This window comes from Megascapheus bottae, chromosome 26, assembly GCF_031878675.1.
Source record: "Megascapheus bottae isolate mThoBot1 chromosome 26, mThoBot2.hap1, whole genome shotgun sequence".
NCBI classification, from domain to species: Eukaryota; Metazoa; Chordata; class Mammalia; order Rodentia; family Geomyidae; genus Megascapheus; species Megascapheus bottae.
The window spans coordinates 2,473,431-2,498,375 of record NC_143534.1 but is presented as its reverse complement, the minus strand read 5'-3'; the positions used below and the strand labels follow the sequence as shown (position 1 = coordinate 2,498,375).

Below are 24,945 nucleotides of genomic sequence, written 5' to 3'. Positions count from 1 at the left end.
TGTGTGCGCGTGTGTGCGCGTGTGTGTGCGTGTCACACTTCCCAGGGACGTTACGTCAGGGTGAGGCTGACGTACATATGAGATCTTCTCCAAACTGGTGCTGGCCGATGTGCTCGAACAAGGAGGACAGCATGGGCAGGAGGGCCACTGTGGTGTAGTTGATGATCTGCGTGACGCCCCGGGGCTGGCTCCGCGTGTGCGTGAACTGGCCCTGCTTGAGGTTCTCCGTGGTCTTCTCCAGATCCTCGGCGGCGTTGTCCAGGAAGGCTCGGAGCGCGCTCTTCACGCTCTCCAGCCCCGTCTTCATCACTGTCCTGGGGAGGCAGAGGGTGGACGGGCCTTCCAACCACGGCCCACGAAACAGGCCACACACAGCCCTCCGCCACGCCACTCTTTCCACTGCCACGCCCTCACTCCACCACTTATTCCAAAACCAAACCCTAACTAGCCATTTCAATACAGTGCAGGCTCCAGGAACGCAGGAACGCGGCTCTAGAAACCATTTGGGGACCTTTGACTTTGGGAAGAGCCTTGGGGCAAAAGATTACTTCCCATGCGTGCTCCAAATTTTGATAGTTATTTTTATTGACAGCACAAGGTGGCTTCAAGGCCAGCAGCTTTGTCCCAGGCTCGAGAGAATGGGAGTTATTTTCTGAGGCAACAAGCATGAAAGAAACGTTTAACGCCAGCTGAACCGCGCCCCCGGATGCTGCAAATCACTTGTACTTCCAGGCACGGCAATCCAGCCTTTCCTAACAAGCCACTGAAGGGCTGAACTTCACACAGAGGTGATGGCCTACTGCCATCCGTTCTAGTAGGAAACAGAGTACCCACAGGGCTCCCCCTCTTTCCATCTGTGATAGAAAAGACCTCCAGCAAAGCCCCAAATACAAGAATGGGAAAATCAAAGAACATTATGAGACGTTCTTTGCAGGTACTTTAGCAGTTTTATTCCGACTTATCCTGGACAGCCTGTGAACTAAGTGCATGGCTTGAAGGGACAATTCAGCTGTGCTAAATCAATGGATTATTCATTTGGTCAGGAGCCTGGAAACATTGACAAAAGGAAAGAGTAGATGATACACTGACTTGGGAATGAGTAGTCTATCTCCATAGTCATAGTCTTCTCAAGCATGCATTACTCATCCCCAGAATAAAGATAAACCTCTCCCCATTTCCAGAGTGGAATTTTACCACCAGTGAGTCTGAGTACCTTGCCTGCAAGCTAAAAGGTCACTTATTTTTTGATCCTCATCTGAGACGATCATAATTCTATCCACAGGTATACTCTCAGTTGCTACAGAAATTATGAGAAATTTTAAATAATCTATGTATGGTTACAAAGATAAAAGTACCATCATATTGGTCATTTACAAAAAGGTTTCCTTCTGTGTTAAAATCTTGTATTACAATCCAAAAATAGACTCAAGACATTGGGTACTTTAAAGAGATTATTGATCATTATGATATTAATCCATTTTAAATACAAATGTGTTCTTTTACCTGGCATCCAATGTCTGACCCAAAATATGAAGACAGTTAACAATTGATGTGGCATCATTTCCTAAAAGGAAAACAAATGCAGTATAAATTGCCCTGATGATTTTTTTCTTTACCATTCTTCTTTCCTATTGATATTTGTGTGGCCAAAAAAAAAAAACTTGGCCAACAGCACAAATCAGTAATAATTTAAAAGCCTTTTTAATCATCAAGTTTTAAATCATGCAGGTTTTTTTCTTCTGCTTTAAAGTGGTTATGCAATGTAAGTAGAAAAGCAAGTAGAGCATGTCTTACCAAATAGCTGGCATGCCCAAGAAGCGTTCAAAGGCATTGCACAAAGCTGAGTTTTAGACAATTTTTTCCAGTTCATTCTCTTCTCCATACTGACATAACTTAGGCCAATCTGCTCAAATCCCTTATGGGATGTGAGGCTGGATACCTAAACATTTTAATACAATCGGAATCACTCCAGGTAGTTCTACTTTCTATTTTCATTCAACTGCTGAAAATGAACTTATATGCCTGAATTCTATAAGATGATCTTCTCGTGGCTGATGGTCTTTGGCAAAAAGGAAGCATGGGACCAGCATATCAGGGTAAAACCAGAGGCAGACGAAGGGAATGTGAAATGGCACAAATGTTGCCCCCCAAATACTGTGAGATCCATTCACATGGAAAGGCACATATTGGCAGGATGGAAACAGGGGTGGTGGAAGAAATGCATATATTTTACTTTAGGATGGGTATTCAAAGAGGGAAGTAAATGAAATAATGAATCCCAAATAATTTTAAAACTACAATGTAATTTTAAGTTATTTGTTGCTCCTTCTGTGACTGCATTACACACTACCCACAATGCACACGCACACACATCCCACATCCTGGGTCATTAGGGTAAGAGGTCTTGTTTCAATGTAAGTTTTTTTTACTATAACACTTGAATATGTTAATAGTGTTTATTCACAAAATGTGTCCTCAAATAGCCAGGTGTGATGGTGAAGGCGTGTAACTTAGCAGTGAGAAGGTGGATGTACCAGAAGTGGGAACTCAAGGCACCCTGTGCTACACAGCGAGACTCTGTTTCAGCAAAAGTAAGTAAATATAAACAATACAATGATAGGACTAAAACATGCATGCAGTTTAATAATTGCCGGAGAACATGGACATTTGGAGACATAATACAAAGAAGAAAAAAAATATTTATTACTGAGACGGTAAGTTTTTTCAGAAACTGTCTCATTCATGTTCAAATTTCAGGATCTCCAGTGCTAATGAAGGAAAAAAACAAATGAGCAGAAAGGCAGGACTTGTAATTTCTCTGGATAGTGAGACTGCCAGTCCCAAGACTTCTATTGTAGCCCTTGCTAACTGTTATTTGCTCAACTGTTGCAACAAAAATGTATGAAATCCTAGGTGCTCTCAATAATAATAGAAGTAATACAGTAGTCCCCAGAGTACTTGAATTTGATGGGGATATAATAATAAACCATTAAGCGAAAAGTCAGCATACAAGATAGCATCTTGAAATATATAAGGAAGTCAGGACTGGATAGGCTGTGAGAGAGTGGTCATGAATCGCTCCCTCAAGGGTTGATTGATTTCAAGACTGGGTTTATACCAATATGTGACTCTGTGTGTGTGTGTGTGTGTGTGTGTGTGTGTGTGTGTGTGTGTGTGTGTGTGTGTGTGTGTGTGCGCGCCCGCACGTGCACATATGCACAATCCATAATCTACATAAGTGAAGTCACAGCTCTGAACTGATTCAAAAAGCAGCAGATCACATCGGATTTCAAATAACGCTGTGATAATCCTGTAATGCAACTCACCAAACAAACAACAGTCTTGAAGAACACACAATGCTGCTTCTGTCATGCAGTAAACATCTCTGCAGCTAACATCAAGTTGTATGGGTAATACTGAATTTCAGGGTCACTGTGAGGTCAGGCCAGAAGAAATTCTAGAAACCACTCATCAAACCAATGCTGGTTTGTGGCAAATATTCTTAGAAGTCTCTACATCAAAGACTTACGCTGAGCGCTAGTGGTGCCTGCCTAGAATCCTAGCTACTCAAGAGGCTGAGATCTAAGAATCCTGGCTCAAGGGGCACCTAGGCTGACAAATTCTCTACAAGAGATTCTTATTTCCAAATAACCAGCTTCTTAAAGGACAGGGGAGGTGTTGGTACATCTATGATCTTTTCATCCTTAGGGCATATGTTTCAAGGCAGAGGAAATACGTGACGACAGTAGAGCAAAGATGTGAACATTCCAGTGGGGGGGGGGGCTCCGAAAGTGGAGACTCTTTACTTCAGATGTCAGAAAGAACTTTCAGCCCCCGAGAAGGTTTGGAGACAGTGTCCCAGCCGGGCAGCCTGCTCAGACTCAGTCTCCCCTGACCTACCGTCATCATGGCACATCATGGTGTGAACACAGTGTTTTAGTCTTGACTAAAGCATGAATGACTTCCATTCCCACCATTTCTACTTGGGCTCACTAGAAATTCTGAAGACCTACTTACAACAGCTACTTTCAGCAGGGCAAGGGTTTGGGTCTGGGCTTACTGTACGTCTTCTCTCTTGTTTCTAATTCCCAGCAATAGATGATGTTAACACATGCCTCGTAACAATTTTACTTTTGCTCGCTTTTGCCAAGTATTTCTTTGTTAAACAGAACTTTCAATTATGCCTCGATTTATTCTTTGGTACGGCCATCATTTTTAAACTAAGATGGTACAGAAAACACATTTTGGCTATCTGTTTGATTTTAATGCAAAGGCACAAAAATGACAGACTATAATGGAAAAGGAATGAGATTAATGTGATCTACACAAGCAGAGGATGTGTGCTCTTAGGTCTTTCATTTAGGAAAATGTACGCTAGACTAATCAACAAATTTAAAAGTAAACACACTTGGATGGCATCACTTCTGATTCATTCTGGAATCGATTAAAAAGGCCTCATTGTACACCTATTTTAGAGCCAGGTTTGACTTGAATTGTAATTTGATTTATCCAGGCAAGATCTAAGTAAATCTAATAAGCAAAAATCTAATCAGTCAAACTAGGAATACATTATGTAAGTTACAAGGTTCCAATTTCTAGAACATTTCAGTATATATGTATATATACTGACATTCATAATAGATCATTCAGAGAAGAAATGGTTTTTAACCTACTCTAAATTTGGGGGAGTACAGTTAGGCAACTCAAGTCTCTTGTCTAAATCATTGAGTTACATTTTAAAAGTAAGACTTTCCAGGCCAGATGGAAGGTGAGATCTGAGCACTGTGGTTCAAAGCCAGTCTAGGCAGGACAGTCTGTGAAACTTTTATCTCCAATTCATCAGCAAAATTCTGGAAATAGAGCTGTGGCTCAAGTAGCAGAGTGCTAGCCTTGAGCACAAAATTTAGGAAAAGTAGCTGGCAAATTGTAGGCAGAGTCTGGAATAAATGAATAAATATAGGAATGAATAAATAAATAAAATTTCCATCTAGGTTTTCAGATTCAGATACTACTCTCCAAGGATGGCATATTAATCTAAGTTTCAATCATTATAATATGTCATGTTTAAGTCCTTAAAACTTAAAGGTTCTACTAATTAGGTATATCTACATTGAGTACATTTGATAAAGTAGCATTTTAGAAGCAAATGCCAGAAAAGATTTGTAACAATAGACACTTGAATAATTTTAATAAAGTATAAAATTACGCAAAATCGCATAGTAGGTATGTAACAAGTTTCTGTTTAGAATAATAGTGTTTAGAGGGAGGGCTTGACAATGTTCAAAAAGAAATGCACTTTTTACCTGACATAAGTGACTATAACTCTCTGTACCTCCCCTCTACAATTAACAAAAAAGTAAGTGGTTTAAAACACAATAGATAAATATTAGGACCACCAGGGACAAAATGAATGCTGAGGTCCAGTACTTCTTCCCCAGAAGGAATAGTAAACTGTATTATAAATTTGTCATCAGTAACTAAAGCCCTGGATGACATATTTGTAAGGAAAAGCAGAAGCTGCTCAGGAGCAGCTGGCAGTGGAAATGCCCATGGGGTCCCCAAAAATGACTTGGGAAGCTTTGGGAATGTTGGGAATGTTCTGTCTTGACCTACACAATGCTTAAATGACTAAATATGTATGCAAAAGTTTACCGAATTATTCTTAAGATTTATGTGAAATACTCAAAAAAAGGAAAAGCTGGTTACAGCTATAGCACAGGAAAATAATGGTGTACAAAACTTAGAAGCTAGAAATGATACAACAGAAAATGTTATTAACTTCATGAATAAATATGAAACATGGCACTTAAGAAGGAAAGCCCAATCGGAGCTATGTATAATTAAGTTTGAAAAAAATGAAGAGTCTTTGAATCCACTGACATTCCAGGAAAGTCAGAGTATGTGAAAATGCTGTCTGAATCATTTCTATGGGAACTGTTCTGTGGTGAAAAGAAATGAACAAAAGTCACCCAGATTAAAATTACTCTGAAGATGATCTCCTTACTGTATATGAGTAACTAAAATTTAATAATGTGAGAAGGAGGAATGTAAGTTTTAATGACTAAGTATAAGAGAATCAAAGGTCGCTAATAATGGCAGCTAAACAGTATAGCATTATAGTATAGGTATTCCAAGAAGTTATTATTTCTTTTCTTTTTTTTTTTGCCAGTCCTGAGCTTGAGCTCAGGGCCTGAGCACTGTCCTTGGACTTTCTCAAGGCTAGAGCTCTACCACTTGAGCCTCAGCACCACTTCCGGCTTTTTTCTATGTATGTGGTACCGAGGAATTGAACCCGGGTCTTTGTGCATGCTAGGCAAGCACTTTAACCACTAGGCCAAACTCCTGGCCCTGAAGTTATTATTTCTAAAAGAGTGTAGTGGAAAGACGTTAAAAGTGTGTGTGTGCATGTTTGTGCATGTGTGTGTGTCGCTGTGCCTACAATGTTCAGTTTGCTCATTATGGCTTTTAATGTTTCGTTTGTACAATATAATTGAACTTACTTACCAATGCATCTTTATATGAGTTATCACTAATTTTTTTCTGACACTATCTATAAACCTACAGAGCAGTTATCTCCAATTTGCCATGGCAACTTTCAAAAATCAAATGCAAGATGATAGTCATGAAATCTGCCAGCTGCTCTAGAGTCCTCCAGCCCCACAGCAGGGAGGGTGAGTGACAGCCCACTTAGCTGCCCAGAAGCCCTGTGGATTCTCATACACAAAAAGAAACTGACTCGGGGGTGAGTGGTGCCAGAAAAGTCAGTCTGGCCAAGTGAAGGCCCTGGCCCCACTGCCCAGCTAGGAAGCATCGCTGTTAGGCCTGCAGAAGACATGCAGCTCTCGTACTCAAAGGCATGTAAAAGGAAGTAAGTGCACTTCCACAATTTGACTTATAACAGCTCATTATTTAATTGAGCAGAGATCACCAAAGGAAAATCCAAGAGCCTGGTTTTGTTTCACTCTTGAAATTAAATATGGAAGAACTTCTCCCTTTCATTCACTTGCTTTTAATAACACACCCCTTTGATTTTCAAGTACCTGAAGGACTTATACCAAAAGGACACTGCCAAGTATTTTACCATAGGAAATGCAACTTACTACGCAGTATCAACCTCAAGGAACATGTCGTGGCCTCTGACAATCATGCATGCAGCCATGCAAACATGCGTCCATGCAACATTACACACAACACGGTGCAGAAATGGCAAAGAAAACCAAGTGAAGCCCATGCTAGTAGGTTTTTTTTAAGGGTCTCCTTACCAAATAGTGAGATCCTATGCCTGACAAGTACTCCCAGTTTGCAGAATAGGCTGAAGACAAAAGGAAACCAAAAAGAGGGGAAAGGGGAAGGGGGAAAGGTGGAAAAGACAAGGAGAGATTACAAAAGAAAAATTAACAAAAAGAAGAAAAAAAAGAAAAACAGCTGATATATGAGCCAGAATAAAGCAACATGATGTCACACAGAAAGAATCAATTCTCTGAGCAGAATGTGGATAAAGATATTAACAAAAAGAGTCTTTGAGTGCATATCTTTAACAAACATGGTTAAAAAAGCACATATTATAAGAAACCAAAATAAAATTGAAAGCAAAGCTAATTAATATCAAAGCAATCTGTATGAACCCACAGGAACAGAGCTACTGAAATACCACAAGGGAAAAATTTAATCTTAAGAGCCACTGGATGTCTAAAATTTTGTAATTCATCAGCATTATTTAACAATGTAGTGCTTTCACTATAAAAACCTTACTGTAGGTTTTCATATGTTTTCATTTTACAATGTTCTCTTTCTGCCCAAACTTGACCACCTATTTTTTATGCCCAGATCAAAATCCAGTGAATTCAGAATCTGTGAAGTAACAGTCGTTTGAACAACTGGCAGTTACTCAGGAAATCACACTTGTGATTCCAGGAGGCATAAGCTGGGTCTATTTTCATATCTCTTAGAGCAGGTTTCCGAGAGGGCTTGCATGGCAATTAGCAAGCTGAAATTCCATCAGTGCCCTGAAAGCTGCTACCTCCCCGATAAAACCACTGGGCCTTTGAGAGCCCAGCTCTCCCCTGTCCCAGACCTCTGTCACTGCCAGGAAGGCAGGCGGGTCCTTCTAAAACTCCATTGCTCCTGGACCTCCCGCCTGCCCTTTAGGGTCTGGGGCCTGGATGTGATGTTGCCAAGATGTCTTTTCTACCAGCCAGTGCTCAAGCTGAAAGAGGGTGCCTTCCACAGCACCAGGACACTTTGCAGACCTTCGGGGAGTGCCACTCTCCATGTGCCACCTGACACAGAGCAGCCACAAAAAGGAGAGTCTGAGAATCTCATCTGTGACCTCTCTTCCAGTGCGTGTTGGCCGTTGTAGTTCACTTTTCAGTATCCATGTGGATTCATTTGTTAGTGCAAGGTAACGACACAGGGCATTTTGTAGCTTTTCTCCAGAAATGTTTATCCACAAATACCTGGAGGAATCTGGAGCTACGGAAAATCTGTTAGCAGGGTAGAATATTTCAAAGATCCCAAAGTACAGAAATTGCTATTATATGGAAGATTAGAAATTAGACTCCTGATCCTGATTGTTATAATTTGGGGCATTAATGTGTGTGTGTGTGTGTGTGTGTGTGTGTGTGTGTCTGTGTGTGTCTGTGTGTGTGTGTGTATGCTGATACCAGGGTTTGAACCCAGGGCCTAGGCACTATCCCTTAGATTTTTTGCTCAAGCCTGGCTAACATTTGATGTACAACTCACCTCCCAACTTTTTACTGGTAAATTGGAGATAAGAGGTCAAATGAACCTTGCTGCCCTGGTGGCTTTGACTGTGACCTTGAACCACATTCCTTAGATCTCAGCCTTTTGAATAGCTAGGACTACAAGTGTGAGCCCCCGGTGCCAGGTACCAGTCTTTATCAGGCATCTATGAAGTCACACAGCATTCCATCATAAGCTATCTATCCTTATATATATTTTGCTCACCATCACCCATCTATGACTCCCTCTCTCTCTCTCTCTTACAAATCACTCTAGTAAGCCACAGGACAACTGAGGTGAGACTTCAGCTCAGTGACAGAGTGCTTTCCTGACATCATAAAGAAAAAAAGAGACAAGACAAACACAGAGCACCTCTGGTCTGGAGTCCTGATGTACTGGGGTTCGTGGATGAGCACAGAGAGTGCAAATTCAACCAGCTTTGAAGACAGCCATCACACTTAGAACCCAACACTTGGGCTCCTTGTAATTCAGAGCTAGTGTTCAGGACAAAACATCCTAAAATCTGTATATTATGCAACCAGATGCAATTTAATGGCTGGGAATCTGTCAGCCAAACACAAACAAACAAACAAACAAAAACAACATTTCTTTGCCATCTCTGCCATCCCCAACCACACATAGAAGAAATACGAGGAAGAGAAGGTTAGGCCCTTCTAAAAGACAAATAGGGAAATAATTTTTCCTGGCTCCTCCTGGACTGTCCATTTTGGGGAGGTGATAGGATTTCTGTACAGAGGACACTGTTTGTTATAAATTTTGGCCAATCACCAACCACCAACCTCCAGCTAAAACCCACCTACAGGTCAGCAGCTACCTCGCCAGATTGAGCCTCTTCTTCCAGAAACCAGTTCTCCTCCTGAAATCTGCGCTGCTTTTGTGACACAACAATGTTTCAACTACTTAAAGAGTTAAAACCGCAGCGCCATTGGAGAGTCTTACCCACTTCCTCTGTGATTCACAGCCAAGGCACCCCAATTTCCTCTACTTCCCACAACCAGCTCCACCTGGACCCCGGGCCTTCCTTCCACCTCCATCCCAACTTCCTGAGCCATCAGCGCTGCCTGTGTTCTGGAAGCTACTCTCTATTGCAACTCCCATGGCCGACACCTTCCCTAAATCACCAGGTGCTATCCTTGCTTCGTCAAGTTACAGTCACCTCAAAACTTTCCCCTTCCTCCATCTCTTTCAAGCAATGGAAGAGCACTGCTATTCTGTGGTGGTCAGACCCTCCCAAGCCCTGCAAGGTGGCCTGACGCTGAGTCCTGTGTACTGTCAGGCAGGCACGTCTGCCACTATTTCAAGGTTAGCCATAGGAAGACACAGTCCAGATCTTACCCTTCCTGGTCCCCAAGTCGTCCTGACACGACACAGGGTAAACGCCCCACGGAAAGCCCAAGAGGCACTGAGAGTCTCACGGACGCACCACTTTTGAATTGTGTTCAACTCAACATGAAAAACTGCCGCTACTGGTGACTTAGACACAATTGGAAAGACTCTCTCAGTGACTGCTGCATGTTAAGATGTTTATTCACAGGAGCAGGGTCAGCTTTTTCATGTATTTTATCTCACTTTTTCCTAGTTGATTGGTATATATACATACAAGTACATACATGTATGGAACTTATCTTTATATTTTATTCACTCAAGCAGTGCAGAGGGTAAGAGTACTATTGCTTGTTGTCAATCAAGTTTGTAGAAAATTAGATTTTTATTTTCAGTTAAAAAACATACAAATGACAGTAAGACAAAAGTACTGATTTGGAAAAAAATATCTGTTAAAATTAAATTTAAAGAAGGGCTTGGTGGTCTTATCCCTGCAATCCTGGCAACAGGAGGAGGCGGAGATAGAAGGGTCATAGTTCTGAGGCCCTCTGGGCAAACATGTAAGATGCTAATAAAAAAATAACTAAAAACTAAAATTAAAATACTTATCCCTCACCAATAATTTTCCATATATGTAAATTTTTTGGTATTTCTTAAGTTAGTTAAAAATTATGTGAACAATTATTTTATTTGATCATAATCATTTTCGTAAGCTATTATTTATGTGTCTCCTAATTTTAATGACTACGTGGCATTTCGTATATTTACATACTATGGTTTAGTGATCTCTATCACATTCACTTCTTAATCTATGAATTTTTCTCTGAGCTTAACTTCTTGTTTGACACTAATGTACTCTCATAAATAAGTTACTTCTAGACGCACCTCATTTCTATGTGTTTTCCATGGCATAAATTAATCTTTTGAAAACGCTAACCTAAAAAGTAAAATTAACAACCTTCTTTTGATTAGGTGAACCACGATAGGCCAGGCAGTGTGGCTCACACCTGCAATCCCACCTACGTGGAAGATGGAGGTGAGAGGCCTACAATTCCAGGCCGGCTTCAAAACCTAGCAGTGACCTGTAGCCTCAGAAGCCACCTCCAGAAGCTCAGGAGAAAAACATTCTTCCATCTATTATTAAAAGAGCTTTGTCAAGGGTCTGGGAGTTTGGCCTAGTGGTAAGAGTGCTTGCCTAGCATGCACGAAGACCAGGGTTCGATTCCTCAGCACTCCACATACATAGAAAAAGCCAGAAGTGGTGCTGTGGCTCAAGTGGTAGAGTGCTAGCCTTGAGAAAGCCCAAAGACAATGCTCAGGCCCTGAGCTCAAGCCACAGGACTGGCAAAAAAAAAAAGAGCTTTGTCAATTAAATGAGGGGAAAAAGAATGCAGTACAATAAATTGTCTTGTTATGGGGGGAAAAGGATACAGAGTTGGAAACAAGCTAATCTTGTTTTTTTTTTAATTTGTTGTATGATTCTCTGAATTTTTCCAGCCTAAGATATAAGAAATAAAATTATGTGTGCCACTTCCTGTTTTGACATTTATATGTGTGTGTGTGTGTGTGTGTGTGTATATATATACATATATATATTTCTATGTGATTAATACTTCTGAGTGTAAGTCTGATATTGACTAGAGAAAATAACAGATAAGAGAAGGGAAGGGGCAGATTTGGGGTCCATTTATTTGTACCTCCCCTGCGACCCCAGCCTATCGCTTCTCTTGATCTGTGTGATCAGGTGGTGCCTACACGAGCCTCCCTGTCTGGGAACAGGGCTTCTGTGTGGACGGTCTCCGGGCCAGGAACTGTGGAAGCCCCAGACGCCCTGCGTCTCCCAGGAACTTGGTGTCCCTGCCTTCCTCATTACTCGTGCACATGACCAGGCCACCAGGACGTGAGTCTGCAAAGTGGACGAAGGCAGAGTAGGGAAGGCTAAGGGCCATCACTCTCCCTCCACGGCAGGTGGAAGGCAGCCTGGCCAGCAGGGAAGGGACAGGTTGGCTCCCAGCCTGGGGCCACTGGTGACGATTACAGAGATGTGCTGCAGAGACCGCTGCACTGGCCTTGTCCCCCATGACTCGGTGAGGCATCTGTGTTCACCAGCCTCTGGAGACAGCCTCACTCAGCCTCCTCTCACTCTGCCCCTCAGCCCAGCAGCAGAGTCCAGGGTGGGGGGTGGGGGGAAGCCTGTGGTCCCGCTGCACTTCTCTGTGTATTTCGCTCCATTTTACAGAAATTTCATTCGGCTACATTCTAAAAATGTGGTCTGGATTCTGAGCCGTGTCGTAATACAGGTAGACTGGCTTAGTAATCAGATCTCAAGTGCACTACGTCTAGCAGACTCACGGTAGAACTGCACACACACAAACAACAACAACATTTTACGAGAAATACTTGTGCAGAGCACAAAGAAGCCAGACTGGGTAGCATTAAATGGAAATATCGGACATGTACATTTCTTTTGTATTCCATTATCTTCCAGGACTTATCTGAAGCTTTCTGGTTAAGTGTATAGAAGTGAGATGTTTGCCTTCCTGAAATATGAACACTGGCAAAACTACGAGAATGCAGAGATGTCAAAGAAGCTCCTGTGACAAGCACCAAGCTTCGCAGACTTCTTGTGGACATGCTGGATGTCCTAGCTATAACCCTGGCTGCCAGCGTGGCTGCTGCCACCCTGTGAATCAGGGTATTTTATTCCTTGTGCCCATCATCACCACAACCGGCAGCAAGAACAGAAACAGAGCATCTACACTCTCTCTCCTAACATTGACCTCGTCCAGGGCTGGATGCCAGGGGCCAGAGCCCAGGGGAGAGGGAGTAGCTGCAGGCCAAGATTCCAGGCTAGGGCTCCTTACCTAGTCACCATCTCTTTCTCTTTGTTGGAGGCATGTCCTCCAGAGCAGAGAGGCCTGCTCGCCGCCGACAGGAAGTACAGGCGATGGTTTTTGAAGTACTGATCAATCAAGGGAAGAACAACCTGAAAGGAAGGAGAAGAAATCAGAAGATGGATCTGACTCATGGAGGGAAAGAGAAAGTGGAGGCCTGGAGTACGCAGAGCTCTGCTTCTATGGCCTCGGTCCCATGTGCAGGCCTGTCCTGTCCCCATCTGGAGGGGGTGTGTGAGTGTGTGTACACATACAGCTCCTGTAGCTTGCTAGCATGCAAACGCAGGGAAGAGAACATCTTCAACGGTTTGGAATTATTCTAAATATTTTTTCTGAGTGTAGAAAAAAGACAAGAGCAAGATTCCCAGTGAAGAGTGTGACACTGAAAACTTAATAGAAGGCAACAAATTAATCAAAAGCAGGCTATCTTAAAACCCACAAGATGGCTGTGCACTTGTGTCTCACACTTGTAATGCTAGCTACTCAGACCTGAGAATCTAGGTTCAAAGCCAGCCTGGGCAGAAAAACCCTTATCTAACCAGCCCCAAAAGGGGGGGTGAGGTATGGCTCAAGTGGCACAGTGACAACCTTGAGCAAAACAGCCAAGCCAGAGTTTCAGGCCCTGAGCTCGAGCTCCAGTATTGGCACAACTGTGTTTTTTTTAATTCATGAACTATTATGCTTGTATCAAATGTTCTTCTCGGTCATCCAATGCAAATGTATGGAAAGAAGACTGTGAGAATGCGGCCATTAGGATGAGAGCTCTTATCCAAGGGCAAGAGTTCATGACAAACCCAGGTCACAGTCTATTGCCTAGCAACACAGATCAATTAACTCTGGCTCATTAATTTAATAAACTCATTCTTTGCAACCCTTCATCTCCTTCCCTTCCTGAAGTAGGTGTGCCCATCCTGGCACATGTCTTCATCAACATGCCTGGTTAACAATAATTCTGGGAGACACCTGTGTCTAACTACTGTCCTCCGAGCCAATTCCCTCATCTGTAAAATGGACATGATGGCGGGCATACGTCATTTATAAATTATTGATAAGTGAGCCCACATTCTCCTTCTAAACCAAAACGCTTACATAAAATATTAGCTCTTCACAATCTGCAAATGCTCAGAGAGGGAAAGCTTTCTTCCGAGTCACACAAGAAAGCCAAAGAAGTGGAACTCTGACTTCAATTTCTCCTTGCCCAAACTCACTGGAATACTGCAGTAGAGATGGCTGAAGCAGTGACACATGCCAGGTAGCTGGCAGCAAAGCCAGCACACACACACACACACACACACACACACACACACACACACACACACTCACTCACGATAGTTGTTTTTCTTTTTTTTTTTCCAGAGAAAATGTGCTCCTAGCTGAAATACACAGACAAGTACATTCTGAATAGCACCAACAGTGAATGAGCATGGAAGACACATGCTTGTGAAGCTTTCACGAGACTGGGTGTGTGGGGATACTCTGGGGTACAAAATACCGTACTTTGGCAAAGAACTTGATTTCCTGTTCATAAGGAAAATGCTCTCCTTTACTTCTGCTGCCGCCATCTGTGGACAGAGAGAGATTTTAGGTGTATGTTGAGCTTCCAAGACGACAAGGTATTTATCTACAATGCAAGATTGTGAGTGTGTTGCTAAACGATCCCACCAAGCTGTATACTATAATACGCACGGCTCTCTTCTGCCATGCCAGTAAGAGGATTTCTGTAAGAAATTCCCAAATCTAAACGTAAATGCTTTGAGGACAGCCCACACCTCTGCGCGTGAGCACAAATATTCCCGCTCGTCTTACTGATGACAGGTTGGGAATGCAGTCAGAATCCACACCCACGAGAGCCCTCAAGGAAGTAAGCCCACAGGGCCAGAAGAGAATGAGTAAACTAACAGTCAGGTCTTCTCCCTGATCCCCAGTGGGGTGTAACTCCAAGTGAAGGCCTCTGATTTGAATATCACCTGAAAAACTACAGGCAGCCAGAGTCTGCAATACTAATGTCAGTCTGCAAAGGCAGCATTCTGGGAAAAAAACAAAGAAGGTCTGACCCATGTCAGAGAGATCATTTCTTCAAGAGAAGCAAAAGCACTCACAACCCCTTACCCCCACAGATTAGAAAATGGCACAAGGTTAAGAATTGACTGACTTCATGCACTCATACCCCACCCCACCTCCACAGCCCCATTTGCCCTGTGTGGTAGGACTTCTGCCCTGTATGGTAGGACTATACGGGAGGATTTAATGGGAGGACTGCAGTCTGAGGCTGGCTCCGAACAACAACAAAAAAGAAAAAGAAATCTTAGAACTATGTGAAAAAGAATTAAAGCAAAGAAAGGGTAGAGTGACTGGTTCAAGTGGTAAAGTACCAGTCTAGCGAGCATAAGGCCTTAGTTCAAACCCTGGTACCACCAAGGAAAGAAAAACAGAAGAGGCATGACATTTTCTTACTCTAGAAATTCACTTAGATTTAAGAAGGAGCATATTCCATATATATTGTAAAGTCAAAGGCAAAAGGCTTCGGCCGGGAGCATAGCCTAGTAGTTGAGTGCTCGCCTAGCAAGCATGAAGCCCTGGGTTCAATTCCCCGGTACCACATACACAGAATAAGCCAGAAGTGGCTGGTGGCTCAAGTGGCTAAGCACTAGCCTTGAGCAAAAAGTGTCCAAGGACAGTGCCCAGGCCCTGAGTTCAAGCTTCAGGACTGGCAAAAAAAAAAAAGTAAATAAATAAAGACAAAAGGCAGCAGTTGTGTTGGTAATAACAACCTAAAAGGAAATGAAGAGAGAGGAGGCTTCGACTGTCATTCCTTCAGTCTCCACAATCTGGAAAAGGCATGTGCCACAGGAGAAACTGCAGGAAATGTGCTTTCATTGTGCTCAATCTCTGCGGCCTACCCTCTACCCTATGGAAAGAATAGAAAGTTCCAAATGGAAGGCCATGGAGCAAGACACTTACCATTCCCTGCACACAAACACACACTGGGGTGGTTCATTTGGAAACAGGAAGAAATGTGGAAAAAAATCTCAACCCATTTTTACTCCCTTCCACCATGATTTATTGTTCTGACTTCTCTCTTTCCATGCCAAAAGAAAACTAGGCTGTGGGCCTGATCCTGATGCCACCAACACCAGATTGGAAAATTTGGTATTTAACTATGTGCAAGAAGCTTCAAATGTTCACACCCCTCCTTTTTCACTCTGAGGGTGTGGTTTCACTCATTCAGAGTAATGTGGCTACTTGTCAGAATGAATTGGGGAATCCTATCTTTCACAATCACAGTTGCACGCGTTATGGAGAGGAGATGCATCATAAATTAGTTTGTATAGCTAGTTTCCATGAAAGAAGATGACTGAGAGCAGAGGGAGAATGTTTGAGCTATAAACAGGCTGAAAGAGACATTGGTTTGGTTTATGAGAACAATGTCCAATAGATAGATAGATAGACAGACAGATATGTATCTTTCATTCTACTCAGGATTCAAGATCCATGAACAAGAACATACCAGAGCCCAAAGTTCTACAAACGTTCCTCGATACTGGGCCAGAAACCCAGGGCAGCGGCTCACAGGAGCCACTCCAGCTGCTCAAGGGCAGATAAGGAAACAACACTGACACAGCTTGACCTGAGCAGACACATCAGCAGGGCCCCCACCTCCACAAAGCCAACAGGAGGGTGGTGAGGGGTGCTCAGCTATTAGGGAGACCTCCTTAGGAGAATCTCCATCTGAAGCTGCCTCTGAGAAAGATCTCAAGACCCTACTTGAAAAATAAAATGAAAGCAAAGACCGAGCTGGGATATGATCTTAAGTGGTGCAGCACTTACTTAGCAAGAGTGACGGGAGGGAAGAAAGCAAACACCAGGAGTGGAATCCACTGAGAAGGGCAGACAGACTCCATGTGCCCTCTTACTACCCAGACGCTGACCGGGAGCGAATGATCAACAACTACAAGTTCAAGTCTGCAACCCAACCATGATGGATGGACGAAGGACAGGGCCAGAGGAGGCCGCCAGGAGGCCTTTCCCCAGTGTCTAAAGTCACGCGCTGAGATGGCACCTGAAGAACCCGCCTGTTGTGCCTCAATAAGGGAGCCTCCCTCCCCTCCACCCCTACTCCAGCTCTGCGGACCCGCTGGTAGGGTGCTGTCCCTCTGAAAGCTGACCTCAGGCCCCCGCTGCATTTTAGGACTTGGGAGACCTCATAGAGCTTGGGGTTTTTGATTTCCTAAAGACTACATCAATTGCTTTCACGGGATGTTTTACTCTACCTTAAAAGGTTGGTATTTGCCCATTGTGTATTTTTCTAACCCAACAAAAGGCCCACCCCATTGATATCCAATGGCAAAAGGAGTCACATGCGGCAGACACCCTTAAAGACACTTCCCCATTGGGCCGGGAGTTTGGCCTAGTGGTTAAAGTGGTTGCCTAGCATGCATGAAGACCCGGGTTCGATTCCTTGGTACCACATATAGAAAAAAAGCCGGAAGTGGTGCTGAGGCTCAAGTGGTAGAGCTCTAGCCTTGAGAAAGTCCAAGGACAGTGCTCAGGCCCTGAGCACAAGCCCCGGACTGGCAAAAAAAAAAAAGACACTTCCCCATCACTAGCCTTGGTAAGTGACTTAGCAAGGGGTCCCGGCGCCTACCAAACTCCAGGATGTACTGATGTGCTTCATCCACATAGCGGATGAGCTGCTGGAGGAAACTGTACGCAAAGCGTTTCTCGATGGAGGGTGTGTCCAGGTCCAGGTCTGTGAATCCCCTGCAATGGCAAACCAGAAATGTGGAGACCCAGGCAAACAAAATCTCTTAGGAGGGTACAAATGTTGCTTTAAAAATAACACCCAGGCTGGAGCTCGTGGCTCACACCGGTATCCTAGTCCCTCTAGAGGCTGAGATCTGAGGATCGAGGTCCAGAGCCAGCCTGGGCAGGAAAATTCATGAGATTCTTGCCTTCAATTAATGATCAAAATACAGCAGGAAGTGGAACGTAGTAGAGCCCTAGCCTGGGGCAAAATAACTCACAGTTCACAGTGTCCAGGCTCTAAGTTCAAGTCCAAAGACAGACACCAAAAGTAACAATAAAGCCATGGATTTCATTTTTGTGTCAGTTTTGAAGATTAGCTAATGCTCTTGAGCCTTCAGGCAGAAGCAGAGGTTTTAATTTAAGTGGAATTCTCTACACATGACTGGATGCTGCGGCAGACAACTCGGTGACTGCTGGATGGAGAGAGAGCCTGCCTGGGCGTTTCACCTCCGGGACAGACGAAGACAGAACACAGTTCATGAAAAGAATTCACGCCACGTGGAAACGGCTAACAGCCTGAAGGTCCCTGGGGTATTCTGAGCATGGCTGCTCAAGTTTTGGACCCATCACACATTGGTGACCCGTTGGTCCGTGATGCAGGCGTGGGAGAGGGCACCGTTACCTGGACACGGCGTAGCCGTTGATCTGCAGGAACTTGAGGATGTCCTGTGCTTTCTCCCTGTCCTTGGCTTTCTCCTTGGCTGTCAGCGTGTCGTAGGGCACGAGCAGGGGATGATTCCCGCCACCTCAGGAAGGCAAGAGAGGGATGTGTGACCTCAGAGGATGCACAGCACACTTCCTCCAGCTACCTGGGAAACTCCCATGAGGCACTGTCCCCCCCCAGGGCCTAGGACACCCCAAATAACTCAGGAAATCAATACAAGCGCCTTTCCACCACGAGCGTGCATTGACCTGTGACACAGAAAGCAGTGAGACGCCCTCGGTCACACAGGACGGAGAAACAGCAGCACGTGGGCAGTGTTCAAATCTGGAGGTGGGCCATGGAAAGCAATTCCCCACCCTACACGGCGAATGCAGTGCAATGAGAAGGCCAGCTCCCAGGGTCAGCTCTCATCTTCTGCCCCACTCAGAGGAACGCTATTGTAAGTAAGAACACCTTGCTACTTCCAGAGACTATTACCTTTGGATTCCAACTCCATTTTCTTTTTCTTTGCCCATATATTATGGTAGTTTTCAGCCATCATTTCTGCCATAGCCTGAAATGTACCAGATGTTGAAGAGCTAACTCACATTTCAATGAGTAAAGAACATATCTGCTTTCTAAATTCAGTATCAATGCATGCCTTACACAAATAAAGTCACAGTAACAGCAGCAGCATAATACGTTTTTAAAAAATGGCTGAGATCTGAGGATCGTGTCAAAGCCAGCTGAGGCACTAAAGAAGATGAGACTCTTATTTCCAATTAACCACTAGAAAAACCGAAGTGGTGCTGTGGCTCTAGGAGTAGGGCGGTAGCCTTGATCTGAATCACTCAGGGACAACACCCAGGCCCAGAGTTCAAGCCCTATGACCCACAAAAAAATAAAAATCATCAGACACAATTCTCCTTTGTAATGGACAGAATTTGAATTTCGTTTTTTGGGGGGTTTTTTGCCAGTCTTGGGCTTGGGCTCAGGGCCTGAGCACTGTCCTTGGACTTTCTCAAGGCTAGAGCTCTACCACTTGAGCCTCAGCACCACTTCTGGCTTTTTTCTATGTATGTGGTACCTAGGAATCGAACCCGGGTCTTCGTGCATGCTAGGCAAGCACTTTAACCACTAGGCCAAACTCCCGGCCCCCAGAATTTGAATTTCTATGGGAACTTTTCTGATTTGCGAAAATGCCCATTAAGTAAAGTGTTAAGATGATTTGTTAGTTATTATTAGTTACAATGATTAAATATACATATTTTCTTAACTCAATAATGGACTCCAGCATGAAATATACTTCCAATGTATAAGTTTCTTACACTGATTCTGAAAGCTTTAACTGATGACCTAGACCTTATTAAACAATAAATGCAAAGGACACCCAGGAAAGTCAAAAGATCTGATTTCTAGATCATTCTCCATCCCAGCCAGGGATGTAATCTCTTGGATGAAAATTACTTCAGTCCTACAGGCAGATCTGTAGTCCAGTGGGACTTACTGTCCCAACCTTCAAGATATTAAAGTAATATGACATATTAGGTCTCTTGGCGATTACTCCAAAAATGGAGTAATACTCACATGCAAATCTCTGCACAGCGTGACATTGCTCATGTCGATGGCTCTGGGGCTGTAGCCATGGGCTGCGTCCATAGAAACCTAGATGATTTGGGGAAACACACAAACAGTGAAACCCTCATTTAATCCCCTGTGGAGAAGCGTCACTTCCTTCCTTCTGTTCTTCCTTAGGCTTCAGTATGGCTCCTTCCCCCTCGATTCTTGTGCTGTCTCCCGGTCACACATCTCACTCTGTGCCTCGACAGACACTCAAGGTGTGCAGCACAGCCTTGTGGGGTTCAGATTGTGGGGCCTGTTGACTCATCACCCCATTCCCTCGGAAGCAGACCGGGGGGCTTGGAAGCCAGCAGAATGCTCTACAGGCAACCCAGCTGCAGTGATGAGAAGGGACCTTTGTGTCGGGGGGCCCCATCTATACGAAAACTACAGGAAAAGCAGGACGCAACACCTAAAGGCCGCTGTTTCAATCACCAGGTCACCTCACTGTGTAACTACAGGTAGAGTAATACAGCCTGTTCCCCTCCCTCGATAAGTTCTGTTCGTCTTGAGACTTTTTCAGGTAACGTTTTAAAATACCCAACCACTTAATCAATTACTGTTGTTGTTAGGATGATGGTTCATTTCAAGATGTGGCTATGTCTTGGCTAGTTTCAAATCTGAGGCCCGGATGAGCCTCCTGCCTCCGGCTGTGATGACAGAAAATCTCCCTCACCATGTGCGTTTACACGTGTGGGTACAGTGACAGGAGCAGCCCGTGGCTGCAGAGGTGGCTCTCACCTGACTCGTCTGAGAAATACGACGAGTCCGGTTGTACAGCGCCATGCTGTCTCCCTCCCGGGTTCTCTCGATCCTCCAACCCCAAGCCAGCATCGTTTTTAAAGATTCCTTGATTGGCCAGCGATAAATTTCTTTTTCCTGGTTGAGGGGGGGAAGAGGGGGAGAATAATCATGGCTATTATAGCTGACAAGAAAACTCCAAATATCTATTGTTTCCTTCTGAAATAAACTGCTTCATTAAAAAACAAAACATTCATTAGTGTTGGTCACTTGAAAATAAGAACCCAAAGTGTAAGTGCCTCGGAGAAAGGAGTGTGAGCGGAGGTGTGGAGTGACCAAGGCTGCCGAGAGGGGTCGGGGTTTGTGCCCACAGCGTGACATCGGAACCTCTGGCTCCTCAGCCCGCTGTCTTTCATGGAAGCTAGAAGGGAAGGACCCCAGGAAGCAGGAGAGCCCTGGGCAATCAGGCTGTGTGCCCAGGCAGTGAGCTCAGTCTTCCCAAGAAACTCCAGGCTAAAAATCCTTCCCCCAACCCTCACAGAAGGAAAGCAAGGGAAGCCAAGGCATAATAGGATGTCAGTCCCTTCTCCACAGACACGTCACTGGGATGAAAATGGCATCTAAGATCCTTACAAACAGGGGAAAGGAATGACAAGTACAAACATAAACTAGGAGACATGAACTGCTGAAATATGACATAAAGTGAGAACAGAGCAGGAACAGAGGTAGGAAAACCAGACCACTGGCTCATTTCTACAATCCCAGCAGTGTGTGAGGACTGCAGTTAGAAACCAGCCTGGATGCAGGTTAGGGGGAGGCCATAGCAAACAACAAGCCCCGCATGCTGGCACACATCTATGATCCCAGCTGCTGCTAAGATAGATGACACGACGGAATGAAGCTCACAGTCCACGGCAACCCCCGGCAAGAAACAAGTCCTTATCTGAAAAACGACTAAAGCAAAAAGGAGTGGGGACTGACTCTACAGGTCTAGTATATGCCTAGCAACCATGAGGCCCTGAGTTCACTCTCCAGAACCACCAAAGAGGAAAACACGAGAAAGAAAGAGGGAAGAGGGTGGGACGGAGGAGGGAGGTAAGAGCAGAGAGAAGAGGAAAGGAAAAATAAAAGAAACTGGGAAAAAGGTAAAATCAATATATAAAATAAAGAAGATATTTTAATAAGTAAATATACCATGAAAAAATAATTGCCAAACTAGCAAACCTTTAAAACTTAGAAAGCATCCTTACCTTTTCAGATAATAATTTATATGGCTTCATTAATGGCTGAACCTTTGAAGAGTCTGAATATATTTCCCCATAAATCCATCCATTTGCCAACTAAAAAGAAATACAAAAATCAGAACCTGCTTTACAAGCATCAATGTTAGAGAAGTTAGGTGTGTGTTTTAAATACCTGTTTAATAAAATAAACCTAAAATGAAGAAAGATTAGAGTCTTTTTTCCTTCTTGTGCCAGTCCTGGAGCCTGAACTCACGACCTGGGTGTTGTCCCTGAGCTTTTTTTTTTGCCTAAGGCTAGTGCTCTAGCACATGAGTCACAGCTCCACTTCTAACTTTTTGCTGGAGATGAGTCTCACAGACTTTCCTGCCCTGGCTGGCTTTGAACCATGGTCCTGAGATCTCATTGTCCTTGGCAGCTAGGACTGTAGCACTCGGCTACAGTCAGCACACACAGCTCCACATTTGTTGACGTCATCTTCAGTAATCATTTGGAGCAAGTCTCCTTCTCCAGACTGGACACCCTGTATCCCCAAAGCAGCTGGACACTTGTGCCAGCCCAAAGCCCCACTAAGGACAGGCGTCCAGCCTGGTGTGGCTTATCCTCATGGTCAGGGGCCACATCGTGGTCCATGAAACACTAATTCAAAACAAGAATATTGCATGCAACTCGAGGGGCTTCCCAAACAACACTGCATCGCCCCTGCCAACCATCTGCCCACGACACTGTTCCCTTCTGGGCACACTGCCATTTCCCTGTAGCATTCTGTGCCTAGGAATCTGGCTACATGGCCTGGGGCTGCTCAGAGCTACCCTGCTGCAGTATGCCTAGCCACCACCAACTCCAGCCATTCAAAGGTGAGTGGCATCACCATACCAGAGAGCCCTGCGAGCTGGGGGCCTGTGGCACCTGCCTCTGCTCCCAGATACTCAGGAGGCCACAGTGCCAAGCAGATGGGCAAGGCAGTCCTTGAGACTCCATCTGCAATTCGTGAGCAAAATGCCAGGCTGGAGGTGTGGCTCCTGAAGTACTCAGAGAAATGAGGGGGAGAGAGGGAAGAAGGAGAGAGAACCCAGGGAGGGAGAGAGAGGGAGAGAGGGAGAAAGGGAGAGAGAGAGAGGGAGAGAGAGAGAGAGAGAGAGAGAGACAGAGAGAGAGAGAGAGAGAGACAGAGAGAGAGAGACAGAGAGAGAGACAGACAGAGAGAGAGAGACAGAGAGGGAGAGGGAGAGACAGAGAGAGAGGGAGAGAGGCCTGGGGGAGGGGCTCCCTAGAGAGTAAGTGAATACAAGTTAACAGAAGAGCCACACTCTGGGGTCACTGCCTCATCCTGACTAGAGCCCCCCCGCCATGGCTCTTACCTTTTACTTCATGAGCAGCATGTTTGGAAACTGCATTCATTATTTCTCTAATCACTTATAAAATCTTAATGTCATTCCTCACTTCTCTTTGCTTGCGAGGGCTGAGCTAGCCAAGTATTCCATTAGCATGCCGTCACGGAATCTTCTCTCCTGACTCAGGTAAAGCTCTCCCTGAACACACAATACCACCAGGGGCAGGCACATTTACCTTGTCCATGGACCATTTGTCATGAGAATGCTCTGCATATTTGTTAATGAAGTATTCCAACTTCTCAGGAATCGTAATACTATGAGAAAAAGAAAGGAATTATGGGAAATGAAAGTCATAATTTACTCACAGATCGATGTATGCCTAGAAATAGTTCTAGTACTTCTTGTTTCCAGGAAAGCAGATAATGCTTCATCTGCACTCAAACTTGTGACTATTTTATTAGGTGTTAGTGTAACAAATGGAATAAAATAAAATATGCATAGTAGTTGTTAAAATGTACTCAAAGATGAAGGCAATTGGTTATATTTTTAATATGTTTTATTTTAAAAAAACTCTATCAAGTCATGGTTAGACTCAATGAGCGTAACGACTCATGCTTTCTGTCACAACAATAAACAGACAAAAGATCACGGAAATTGGACCTGCTGGGGGTTTTTAATTAATTTCCAGTGATGTGTTAGTGGTGTTAAATATCAAAGATCTAGAGCTCAGATGATAAAGTGTTAGTGATATTGACTGCAGGTAACAGTAATTCTCCAAGCCATGCCTTGCAGTTTCCACAACATTCCTCCTGTCATGTTCAAATTATTGTTTACTTCCATGCACAGATTCCAGCACACTTGAAGGATAACAAGTCTGGTAGCAAATTTAAGACTTGGGAATATCAAACCTACTTATGAATGGAAAATCAAGTATAGAATTCCATTCATTAATAAATGTAACTTTCTAAAGCAAGGAACTTTTGAGATTCAAACTCTTAGTCACTGACATTTATATACTTAAGAAGCGATACACTCCTATAGAAATCACTGCTATCACAGAGTAAATCTATACCTGCTAATAATGCACAAAGAGGCACACCAAGCCTGGTAAGATCACACACAAGCCCGTCTTGGTCCTTCCCTGGATTCAATTAATCAGCACCAACCCCGAGACCCTGTTTTGTCATTTGTAAATCTGAGGGTGGAAATGCTGAAGGGGCAGCACTGATGGAGATGCACTGGCTGAATCTACTGCTTCATAAATGGCAGTATCTTTGTACCGCTACCTCAAAGGTAGTAATAAAACAGAAATGGAAAAGCGTGAGTTTACACTGCAGATGAGCAAGCAACACGCTTATGCAGGGAGGAATGCAAATCTGTGCTGTTTAGGTCTCTTAGGTTGAAGAGACACCGAGGGTCAATCACATAAAGCAAATACTGGGGTGGGGGTGTGAAGATGAATTGACTCTCTTCTAAGACTGCAGTCCGATGCCAAACATGTCATTTCAAGGCATTATCCGACTGTGGGCAGTGTATGTGGGTGGGGTCCTGATTTGGTCCAAAGGTTAAAGTAGCTTAAG

At 44.0% G+C, this 24,945-nt stretch overlaps 1 protein-coding gene across 1 annotated transcript in view; it reads right to left on the bottom strand.

The window, feature by feature from the left end:
• Positions 1-24,945, bottom strand: part of Ryr2 (ryanodine receptor 2) — a 232,881-nt gene that overhangs the window by 72,621 nt on the left and 135,315 nt on the right. Inside the window, exons 53-64 of the mRNA XM_090318697.1 lie at positions 23,601-23,679; positions 22,041-22,130; positions 20,791-20,928; positions 20,017-20,094; positions 18,928-19,003; positions 18,409-18,532; positions 17,626-17,741; positions 14,478-14,542; positions 12,951-13,072; positions 7,263-7,312; positions 1,504-1,564; positions 76-314 (exon numbers count right to left, since the gene is read on the bottom strand). Coding sequence (XP_090174823.1) covers positions 76-314; positions 1,504-1,564; positions 7,263-7,312; positions 12,951-13,072; positions 14,478-14,542; positions 17,626-17,741; positions 18,409-18,532; positions 18,928-19,003; positions 20,017-20,094; positions 20,791-20,928; positions 22,041-22,130; positions 23,601-23,679 — 1,238 coding nt within the window. The remainder of the gene's footprint in view (positions 1-75; positions 315-1,503; positions 1,565-7,262; positions 7,313-12,950; positions 13,073-14,477; positions 14,543-17,625; positions 17,742-18,408; positions 18,533-18,927; positions 19,004-20,016; positions 20,095-20,790; positions 20,929-22,040; positions 22,131-23,600; positions 23,680-24,945) is intronic.